The 11,476-nt window shown below is 54.6% G+C and overlaps 1 protein-coding gene across 1 annotated transcript; it reads left to right on the top strand.

Moving 5' to 3' along the window:
* Positions 1 to 6: 6 nt before the first annotated feature.
* Positions 7 to 6,683, top strand: PIANP (PILR alpha associated neural protein). Its single transcript, XM_011952074.1, has 6 exons — positions 7 to 306; positions 2,392 to 2,451; positions 2,705 to 3,210; positions 3,961 to 4,042; positions 4,838 to 5,059; positions 5,431 to 6,683. The coding sequence occupies exons 2-6, from the start codon at positions 2,435 to 2,437 to the stop codon at positions 5,450 to 5,452; spliced, it is 849 nt and encodes a 282-aa protein (XP_011807464.1). The 5' UTR covers positions 7 to 306; positions 2,392 to 2,434; the 3' UTR covers positions 5,453 to 6,683.
* Positions 6,684 to 11,476: the final 4,793 nt, after the last annotated feature.

Below are 11,476 nucleotides of genomic sequence, written 5' to 3'. Positions count from 1 at the left end.
CGCTCCCGCCCTCCCTGGCGCAGCCGTCCCCGTCCCCGCGGCTGCCTCCATCCAGCCTCGGCTCGGCGGGCGGCTCCGCGCAGTCTCCTGCCTCGGGTCCCCAGTCCGCTCTCGGCGCTCCCTGCCTCGGAGTCCCTTCGCCGACCTCCTTTTCTTCGTCTCCCCCGACACTCGCCACTCTCCAGCCCTGTGCGGAGAGTGCGGGCCTGCAGGATGGGTGGGATGGGGGCCACGCTGGGGCTGGGGCCCGGCTCCCGCACCCCGAGGCTCCCGCCCCACCCCCAGCTCGTCTCCTGCGCACAACAGGTCGGTGAGGAGCTGGGAGAGGGGTGGGGGTGGCGCGCCAGCCCGGGGACTGCGGGCTTCCTGGAGGGGGCGGCTGAAGCTGTGCGGGGCCCAGGGGCTGGGTTGGCGCTGGTTGGGGGGGATGCACAGGCGAAGGCGCGATAGTCTTGGAGTCTGCTGGCCACAGATGCGCCTGGGAGCCCTTCTCCGCTTCACTGGTTCGCTCTACACGCCTCGCCCCCTCCCTCTAGCTTTCTTCCCTTCCCCTCTCTCCCTTCTTCCCACCATGCCCCTATCCCTATGTCTTTCGGTATCTCCATATCCCTTTACATTTGGGGGAGCAATTCCCAACTCCTCCATCTTTGATGCTCTCGCCTCTGTTCCCCAGCCCCTTCCTCATGTCATTTTTTCTTCAGCATTTATGTTCTCCTTTCCCACTTCCTTTCTCCCCATCCTGGGCTCTTCCCCCTTTTTTCCCATTCCCTTACGCTCCACTCCTCTGGCTGTCCTGCCTGGACCACTCTCTCCTGCTCCTCCTGCCCCTTCTTCCCCTGCACCTGTGACCCCTTCACCCTCTCCGTTTCCCCTCCCTGACCTTTTCTCTCATCCTTTCCTCCTTTCGGCATCCTCCACAGTTCGGGTCTTCTGCACCCACCCTCCTTCTCTCTTCCCAGTCCACTCTTTTTCAGGTCTGCCTGCTCTCTCTCACCCTGCACTCCAGGCCAGCTTCCTCTTCACCCTTCTCCTCTCTCACTCTTAACCACCCTTCCATCTCCCAGCCCTTCACCCCTTCCCATCTCTCCCACCGCCTCCTTCCCCACTCCCTTCCCGCGACTTCCCAGCCCTTCACCCCTTCCCATCTCTCCCACCGCCTCCTTCCCCACACCCTTCCCGTGACTTCCCAGCTTGTTCCCCTGTTGTTCTCCGGGAAGACTCAATGGGCAGATTATTTATTTATTTTTATTTTACTTTATTTTTTGAGTCGGAGTCTTGCTCTTGTCGCCCAGACTGGAGTGCAATGGCGTGATCTCTGCTCACTGCAACCTCCGCCTCCCAGGTTCAAGGGATTCTCCTGCCTTAGCCCTCTGAATAGCTGGGATTGCAGGCGCCCACCACCACCCCCGGCTAATTTTTGTATTTTTAGTAGACACGGGGTTTCACTATGTTGGCCAGGCTGGTCTTGAACTCCTGATCTCAGGTGATCCACCCGCTTTGGCCTCCCAACGTGCTGGGATTACAGGCGTGAGCCACTGCATGCGGCCCCTTGGGCAGATTTAGACCCAGAATCTAGAGGACACCGGCTGTCCTATCGTCATTCCCACTAGGGAGGCTGCCCCTCCTGGATCCACCACCCTCAGCTCTGAGAACATACCCTTTCTCTTTCAAAACCAACCGTCCCGATTTTCCCAGGATCCTTTACCCAGGAGAGCCACATTTGAGGGGGTGGCTTCTTCCTGACTCCACCTCCCTTCAGAGGGCACCTATGCACTTGGATGATTAAACATTAAGAGCAAAAATTATATTCTGTAGTTTTTCTCCCACTCACCTCTCTCTTTCTGTCTCTTTTCTTCCATCCCTCCATCTCTTCCTTTCTCCTGAAGATGCAGACTCCTGGGGCTAATCATAAGACAAATGCCTGGCACTGCCAGTGGGGTGGGAGGGCTGGAAGGGCCCCCTGCACGCACACACACTCACTCGCTTGCTCAGATTGACTTCCCCATCCCTCCCCCTACCCTCAGACTCCCTCCCTAGCGGTAGGTGCTCAAGGAATCACAAGGTTCTTGGCTCTAAATTAAGATCCAAGAAAAGCCTGGAGCTGTGGGCAGAGGAAGTGAGAAGAAAGGAAGCCAGAGAAGCCAGAGTAGACCCTGGGGTGGAGAGGTAATAGGGACCTGAGAAGTTGTAGATGGGGCTGGGGTCTGGTCAGGCAACCATGCTAGAGTTTTTGCCCTAAAAGGATGCTAAGAAGCAGTGGATCCTGAGTGCAGCAGCATAGCTGGCAGCTGGGTGGCCTGGGAGGGCAGATGCGGGTAGAATTGGTGGATGAATTAGCTGGGGAAGTACACAGGGCAGGGCTGGGGTGTGATGGCCCCCTTTTTCTCCCAGTGAAGGCTGAAAATCTGGGTCACAGCTGAGGAAGACCTCAGACATGGAGTCCAGGATGTGGTAAGTTTGGCCCAGCAGAGGGAGCTTGGAGACCACATTCCCTGGGGTCATGACTCCTTCCTTCCTAGACCCATCCAGGGCCTTCCCTCCTGAGGGCCATCCTCCCTTGGAAGATGGGAAATGAGGCGAGAATCTTCCCAGGGCCCACCTGCTTTCACAGGGAAACCTGGAGGTTTCTGGTGTGAGCCTGTCCTTCCCACACGCAGGCCCGCAGTAGGCCTGTGTCTCAGCCACGTTCTCTCCCTTCTTGCAGGCCTGCGCTGCTGCTGTCCCACCTCCTCCCTCTCTGGCCACTGCTGTTGCTGCCCCTCCCACCGCCTGCTCAGGGCTCTTCCTCCTCCCCTCGAACCCCACCAGCCCCAGCCCGCCCCCCGTGTGCCCGGGGAGGCCCCTCGGCCCCACGTCATGTGTGCGTGTGGGAGCGGGCACCTCCACCAAGCCGATCCCCTCGGGTCCCAAGATCACGTCGTCAAGTCCTGCCTGGCACTGCGCCCCCAGCCACCCCATCAGGCTTTGAGGAGGGGCCGCCCTCATCCCAGTACCCCTGGGCTATTGTGTGGGGTCCCACCGTGTCTCGAGAGGATGGAGGGGACCCCAACTCTGCCAATCCCGGATTTCTGGACTATGGTTTTGCAGCCCCTCATGGGCTCGCAACCCCACATCCCAACTCAGACTCCATGCGGGGTGATGGAGATGGGCTTATCCTTGGAGAGGCACCTGCCACCCTGCGGCCGTTCCTGTTCGGGGGCCGTGGGGAAGGTGAGTGGGAAAGGCTGGGAGGGATATGATGGATGAGGAGGCTGGGTGAAGCCTCCAAGGGGCAGAAATAGAGGCCTTGTCTGTTAGCTCCTCCAGCAAATGTGTCAGGCACTATACTGGCACAGGATGCAGCGATAAAGACACCCCGTCGGAGTTCAGGTCCACTGGAGCAGACAGATAGGAAAGTACTCGGAGAGGAGTCAACGTAATAAATGCTTAAATAGAGGCACGTGCAGCATGACTTAGGAAAAAAGAGGAGAGTCTCCTCCAGCTTGGGGATCAGGACACCTTCAGAGAATTGACATTTGAGCTGGCTCTTGAAAACAGAGTGGGAGTATTCCGGGCAGAGAATGCCATGGATGAAGGGCACTACCCGGGAGACGTCTTGGCTCAGGGAGTGCTGACAGAGGAACAGGGCCCGTGGTCTGGGAGTTGGGCCACCGCAGAGACTAGGACATGTCCACCCCATAGTTTCCAGGCATAGCGGTAGGTTCTCGCTGCTCACAGGGCCTCATCCTCCTCACATATGCACACAGGATTTGGTGAAATACATTTGGGAAAGTGGAGGAAAAGAGCTGAAAACTCAGGGGAACGCTGGTGGTAACAATAAAGAGGGAGGCTCCAGAGGGGCAGACAGCCGGCAGCATGGCTCCACACAGCAACGCCACTCCAGCCCACGGCCGAGCCCCCAGCCCCTCTTGGCTCCCACCACCTCGGGGCTCCCTCAAACTGTCTTCCCACCCCAATCAGGTGTGGACCCCCAGCTTTATGTCACAATTACCATCTCCATCATCATTGTCCTCGTGGCCACTGGCATCATCTTCAAGTTCTGGTAAGCTGAGAGGAGGGTGCTGGCAGATGGGGATGGAATGTTTGGCAGTCGAGGCTCTAGCCAGGAGGGGCAGGGGCAGCACTTTTGCTGGGGGGTGGGTGGGAAATGCTGGATGAAGACAAGAACTTGGGAAAAGATAATAAGGATTTGGCTGGGGGAAGACAGCGAGAAATCAGGGCAGATTCTGTCTCCCAGGGAAATACAAGGGTAAGGGAAGGCAGGGGAATTATTTCTGTGCATTTGGGGCTTTGGTGGGCCTCCCTTGCCCCTATTTCCTCCAAGACAGAGAAAGCTGACCCAGTCTGCAGAGCCCTTCTTAGGGTTGCCTGGGGGGGGGGGGCGGCAAGAAAATCCAGAGCTTTCTTTGCACACATTTAATAATGCATCACTCAGTCCTTCACACTTTACTGAATCATTAGACTCAGGTGTCCAAGTCATTAGCTTGCTTTGAACTAGAACTAAGCCTGCCAGTTGTCTGCCGAGGAGAGAAATGACTCTTCTGGGCATGCAGAGGGGAGGACACTGTGGTGGTGGGGAGGGGATACTAATTCTGTGGATCTGGATCAGGTTTGGAGGGTAAGGAAGTTTAGATGTCCAAGCGCCCCTAGAGGGCAGGGGAAGTGGTTTTATGGGCACAGAGTCCAAGGGCATTTAGTAGAGGGAAGTCTTTTGGCCAGTTTCTCTGCTGTAAGATGTTGGGAGTGACTGGGCAAGGCTGGGGGTGACCACTAGTGCAGGCCCAGGATGGGGGCTACTTGAGTGTGCAAGAGAACCTCTTTCCCTCTGGTGCCCCAGCTGGGACCGCAGCCAGAAGCGGCGCAGACCCTCAGGGCAGCAAGGTGCCCTGAGGCAAGAGGAGAGCCAGCAGCCGCTGACAGACCTGTCCCCCGCCGGAGTCACTGTGCTGGGGGCCTTCGGGGACTCGCCTACCCCCACCCCTGACCATGAGGAGCCCCGAGGGGGACCCCGGCCTGGGATGCCCCACCCCAAGGGGGCTCCAGCCTTCCAGTTGAACCGGTGAGGGCAGGGGCAATGGGATGGGAGGGCAAAGAGGGAAGGCAACTTAGGTCTTCAGAGCTGGGGTGGGGGTGCCCTCTGGGTGGGTGGTGAGGAGGCAGGCGTGGCCTCCCACAGCTCCTGGCCCTCCCAAGGGGGCGGACCAGCTCCTCTCTGGGAGGCACCCTTCCTTCTCCCAGTCTCTCAGGATCTGTGTCCTATTCTCTGCTGCCCATAACTCCAACTCTGCCCTCTTTGGTTTTTTCTCGTGCCACCTTGTCTAAGACAACTCTGCCCTCTTAACCTTGATTCCCCCTCTTTGTCTTGAACTTCCCCTTCTATTCTGGCCTACCCCCTGGTTCCTGACTGTGCCCTTTCCCTCTTCCTCTCAGGATTCCCCTGGTGAATCTGTGATGCCCCCCAATGTTGGGGTGCAGCCAAGCAGGAGGCCAAGGGGCCGGCACAGCCCCCATCCCACTGAGGGTGGGGCAGCTGTGGGGAGCTGGGGCCACAGGGGCTCCTGGCTCCTGCCCTTGCACACCACCCCGGAACACTCCCCAGCCCCACAGGCAATCCTATCTGCTCGCCCTCCTGCAGGTGGGGGCCTGACTTCGGGTCCCTGTCCTCACCCTTGTGCACTCACATGAAAGCCTTGCACACTCACCTCCACCTTCACAGGCCATTTGCACATGCTCCTGCACCCTCTCCCTGTCCACACTGCTCCGCTCAGCTGACTCTCGTGTTCTCTCGTCTCACATTTGCACTTTTCCTTCCCACATTCTGTGCTCAGCTCACTCGGTGGTCAGTGTTTCCTGCACACTTTACCTCTCATGCATTTCCCGGCCTGATGTGGTGGTGGTGTGCGGCGCGCTCACTCTCTCCCTCATGAACACCCACTCACCTCGTTTCCGCAGCCCCTGCATGCTGCTCCCGAGGTGGGTGGGAGGTGAGCTGGGGGCTCTTTGTGCCCTCATCTGTCATGGTCTCGTCCCATTCCTCACCATTTGTTTCTCTGTCTCCCCATCCCACTCCAAGGGTGCCGGCATCACCCTGAGGGCTCCCCCTTGGGAATGGGGGTGGTGAGGCCCCAGACTTCACCCCCACCCCACTGCTAAAATCTGTTTTCTGACAGATGGGTTTCGGGGAGTCGCCTGCTGCACTACATGAGAAAGGGACTCCCATTTGCCCTTCCCTTTCTCCCACAGTCCCTTTTGTTCTGTCTGTCCTGGCTGTCTGTGTGTGTGCCGTTTTCTGGACTTCAGAGCCCCCTGAGCCAGTCCTCCCTTCCCAGCCTGCCTTTGGGCCTCCCTAACTCCACCTAGGCTGCCAGGGACCGGAGTCAGCTGGTTCAAGGCCATCAGGAGCTCTGCCTCCAAATCTACCCCTTCTCTTCCCGGACTCCCTCCTATCCCCTCCTTTCTTCCCTCCTTCCTTCCACTCTTCCTTCCTTTTGCCTCTCTGCCCTTTCCCCCTCCTCAGGTTCTTCCCTCCTTCTCACTGGTTTTCCACCTTCCTCCTTCCCCTCTTCCCTGGCCCCTATGCTGTGATATATATTTTTGTATTATCTCCTTCTTCTTGTGGTGATCATCTTGAATTACTGTGGGATGTAAGTTTCAAAATTTTCAAATAAAGCCTTTGCAAGATACTCAAGTCCCCTGGTTCTGCCTTCTGACCCCCGTAGAGAGGAGAAGAGGGGGTGGACAGCTAGGAGGAGGTACAGGATGAGGTGGGGACCTCCTCTAGACCTAAGTCACCTGCCCTCCTCTGACCTGGAGCTGGGGGCCAACTGGGGCTTTAACTTGGACAAAATGGAAGGGAGACGTCCTGACGAGCGTCGCACAAGAGAGAAACTAGAATAGAAATCGTGGCTCACTTGTTCCTTGCCAGGGAGGGTCAAGAAAGACCAAAAGAAGGGAGACAGGGCCGGGCGCGGTGGCTCAAGCCTGTAATCCCAGCACTTTGGGAGGCCGAGACGAGACCAGCCTGGCTAACACGGTGAAACCCTGTCTCTACTGAAAAATACAAAAAGCTAGCCGGGCGAGGTGGCGGGCGCCTGTAGTCCCAGCTACTCGGGAGGCTGAGGCAGGAGAATGGCGTAAACCCGGGAGGTGGAGCTTGCAGTGAGCTGAGATCCGGCCACTGCACTCCAGCCCGGGCGACAGAGCGAGACTCCATCTCAAAAAAAAAAAAGAAGGGAGACAGAAGACAGACAGAAGAAAAGGAAAGTTACATATGGAAGGATAGGAGGTGGATCAAGGTGGAAGAGAGAGCTGATAAGACAGATGGAGGGAGAATGGGGAAAAGAGAAGAGAAAAATGGAGCAATGGAGAAAAGATGAGAGGGAGCCATCTGAAAGAAGCTGCCCTGCTTGGTTTATTTTCAGCTTTGCTCCCTAACCTGCCCCCACCTACAGCTGCCCCCCAAAAGCTGTGCAGAATCAGAAGCCCTGTAGTTAACTCATTAGCTTTCCCTACTCTGCCCTCTCAGAGAGAGGCACTGCAGAGGGTGGGATCAAGGGGTGTGTTTGGGGAGGGAATGCAGGCTGCCCAGTTGGGATCAGTCACCTCTGAGTCCCCAATTCTAGGTTTGTCTCTTGTAACAGCCCTGTGAAAACCCACACATCAGCCTCTCAGCTGTTGCTAGGCTCTATTGCTATGGTAACCACCCAGGTCCCATCTCTCCCCCCTCCCCCAATCTGTGCCCCACTTGCTCCCTGGAAATGGGGCGGCCTCAGGGAGGATAGGGATGTTGTAGTGTACAAAAGAGTGGCCCGGGCTGCCCTAGACTGGATATGCCCCATGCGTTTATCTTTCAAGCTAGGATAGGAATGTCTATGTGTTGGTAGGTGTGTGCTTTAGGTGTTGGGAGCTGTACTGTGAGCTGAGGGTGTTGGTAGGTGTGTGCTTTAGGTGTTGGTAGGTGTGTGCTTTAGGTGTTGGGAGCTGTACTGTGAGCTGAGGGAAGTGTAGCTGAGCCTGTGCAGCACATCATGGTGAGTGCCAGGAGGAGGCAGTGTATTTGTCAGGACTACAGCAGTGTGTGCATTCAGGGCGTCACACTCCCTAAGGAAAGGACTGCTACAGAGGAAAGAAGCAGAGCGGGGCCAAGGATTGATGAACCAACTCAAAGCAGAGGTGCCAGGCAAACAAGCTTCTGAGGAGTCAACTCATTGGGGCATGAAGATATCCCAGCAGGCGGCTGATGGGAGGGAGCGGGCTGGATGAAACCTGAGGGTACAGGATGAGGCATGGATGGTATATGCTGTGGGCCGTGAGGGAGGGATCCGGATCCAAGGAGGATGGGATAGGAAGCTTCATTAACCTTTCCTTCTTTCCCCACAGGAATCTAGTCCTTGTCAGGTGAGGGTAGGGAGAAAAGAGAAGCATTGGCACAGAAGGGGAAGGAGCTCAAGTGCCGGAGAGCACACTGGGCTCTCACCTTCAGCAAGGATCTCTCTTCAAAGGGACAGTGTGACCCGTGGCTCATCCATATGCAGAAGGCACACATGAAGGCCCCTAATGAAGAGGGAATTAATTACTGCCTGATTAGACCGCTGTTTCTCTAAATTTAAATAAATTAAAATACACCAGCAAGATACTGGAAATCCTCACCTGCTCCCTCTCCCTAAATGTCCTCCTTTCCCCATGGAAAGTCAGATGGCAGGAGAGACAGAGGAGGAAGGAGACTGTTCCAGACTCTGAACTGTACTAAAATAATTCTCCCAAACGATATTGCACTGTCATGTTAGCCATGAAGAGTCATGAGGCCCTGAGGAACAAACCCTAACTTTTCTCTCTCCTGTAGTTGAAACAGAGACTGTGGGGCTTTGGGAGGTCCTCAGAAACCTGCCGCTGAGTCACTAACCAAGAACAAAATAATGGCCATGCCGCCCTTTTGGGAACTGGAAGGTTCTTCGAGGTCACACATCACAGGCACCCCTGGAACCAGCGCCTCTCATCACCATCCTTTCCTTGACTCCTGAGCTGTGCATCAAATGACTCAGCCAGGCTTCTCTTAGCATTTTTCTGGAATGCTTGCCATTGTGGCTCAGACCAAACCAGGGAATGGGGAAGCCCCCAGGAGGAGGGAGGGATCTCCCAGGCACAGCTCAGGGTGTGGAAGTGATTCAAGATGGAAACAGTATGCCAGCTGGAGAACCCCAGGCTAAAATTAACAGCCCTCCTCCCCCTACACCCCACATTTATTGTTCTAAAGCTTTTCCCTAAGGAGTTCAGAGCACTTGAAACTTGCTTCTTTTTTTTTTTTTTTTTTTTTTGAGAGGGAGTTCAGTTCTTGTTGCCCAGGTTGGAGTGCAATGGCATGATCTTGGCTCACCGCAACCTCCGCCTCCCAGGTTCAAGTGATTCTCCTGCCTCAACCTTCCAAGTAGCTGGAAAACTTCCTTCTTATAGCAAGGGCAAGAACAGGGCTGACGGAGACACTGAGGCCTAGGAAGTGCCCAGTTAATGTAAATAGGAAAAGAGCAGGAGGAGAACCAGGACGTATAGCTATTACTACTATTTCCTGTTCCCACCTTTCAATACCAGCCCCTGATGTCAAGGTTTCTTGAATCAGCAATCTCTGACCCACACAGTAATAGGTCTGGTCACATCTGAGCCCTTAAAATCCTTACTCTCCATCAACAGAGACTGAGTGCTGAGCCCAAAAATGTGATAAAGGGAACAGACACTTTAAAAAAGATACAAACTACAATTACAAACAAAGAAAGGCATCATCTATTTAAACATTTAAATATTTAAAGGTGTAATTTGTTACCTTCTTGCTTTGACCTTGGGGGGAAAAATCACTTAAACCTTTAGAGGATAATTTTCATCACCTGTAAAATTGGCATTATAATTTTTTCTGTTAAAGTTATTTTTTGCTGCACGTGGTGGCTCATGCCTGTAATCCCAGCACTTTGGGAGGCTGAGGCGGGTGGATCAGTTGAGGTAAGGAGTTCGAGACCAGCCTGGCCAATATGGTGAAACCCCGTCTCCACTAAAGATACAAAAAATTAGCCAGGCGTGGTGATGGGCGACTGTCATCCCAGCTGCTCGGGAGGCTGAGGCAGGAGAATCACTTGAACCCAGGAGGCAGAGGTTGCAGTGAACTGAGATGGCGCCAATGCAATCCAGCCTGGGTGATAGGGTGAGACTCTCTTAAAAAAAAAAAAAAAAAAAATTATTTTTCTCAGCAAGGGGCTCTTACCGTTAGTAGAGATACCTCAGTTCTGCTTAGAGCTGAGCCCAGAGGGATTCTGGCCAAGTCGGGGTGCACGCTTGTAACAGCATTCACTTATTCAAACAACATATTCAGTATTTACTACGTGCTTAGCAAAGCAACATATTTCCTTCCATGAAGAGCTGACAATCTTGCTGGGGAATCACATGTATGAAATAGTTAAAATATCAATAAAAGGTACGTATTAAATGCTATGGGAATTCAGGGGATCATTACAGGGTGGAGCAATCAGGGAAGGCTTCCTGAAAGGGTTCATATTGGGGATTCATAACGAACTATAGTACATTTATACAAGAGTTTACAGACCACTTAACTGCCACGATGTGAGGATACAGCAACGAACAATTCAGTCCTCGCTGTCCTACAGCCGATATTTTAGTGGGGAGAGGTGGACAGCAAACAATAAATCAGGCAGTAATGAGTGCTATATTTAAAAGTAAAAGAGGGTAAGGGGATAGAGATGTGGGTATGGGCAACAAGAAAAGACTAAAGTAAAGAGAGTAAGGGATGTGTCAGAGAGGGAGATTTTGATGGCTGGGAGAAGTTTTAACTGGGCCTAAGCAGGGACCTCAGAAAAATATGGACACGTCCTAGTCCTTTCCCGCATATTCAAAGCATTGAGACATTCTTGGGGGTATCAGAAAAAATAATGGTAATTTCCTACATCAGCTTATTCCACCCAGAGGGAAGAGAAATGGAGTCCTAGCATCTGAAGAACCCACACCTCCTCTCCTACCTTGATGGATAATTGATGAACCTGTCGCGTTTCCACCCTCCCCGCCCCCCACTTCCCCAGAAGTCCCTTCCGGAAGCCCAGGGCCGCAATCCTCCGGTTTCAGCTTTTGCCCTTAGCGGAACCTGCCTTCACTTCCGCTATAGCGTCACATCCCCTCTACCCGGTCGCTGGGCAGAAGCTACTTCCGCCCCGAGTTACCGTAACTTCTGCCCTGAATATCTCGCAGCGCTAGCGGCGCCGGATGTGTTCTAGCCACTCCCGGAAGTGACTCGGCTTTTGCACGCCCCTCTTTCTCCATTAGCGCCCCCCCTACATTGCTATTTCCCTCCCTCCCCCCTTTTCGTTTCCGGCGCTCCCGCCTTCTCTCCGCAGAGCTCTTCTCTGAGCCTGTTGGGGGGAGGGAGGGAGGGGGGCGTGGAGGAATTGGGGTTCGCGGGAGCACGAGCTGCAGCACCACTTCC

This window comes from Colobus angolensis, unplaced genomic scaffold (assembly GCF_000951035.1).
Source record: "Colobus angolensis palliatus isolate OR3802 unplaced genomic scaffold, Cang.pa_1.0 Scaffold11, whole genome shotgun sequence".
NCBI lineage: Eukaryota > Metazoa > Chordata > Mammalia > Primates > Cercopithecidae > Colobus > Colobus angolensis.
The sequence above is the reverse complement of the archived record's forward strand: the minus strand, read 5'-3'. Positions and strand labels throughout refer to the sequence as shown.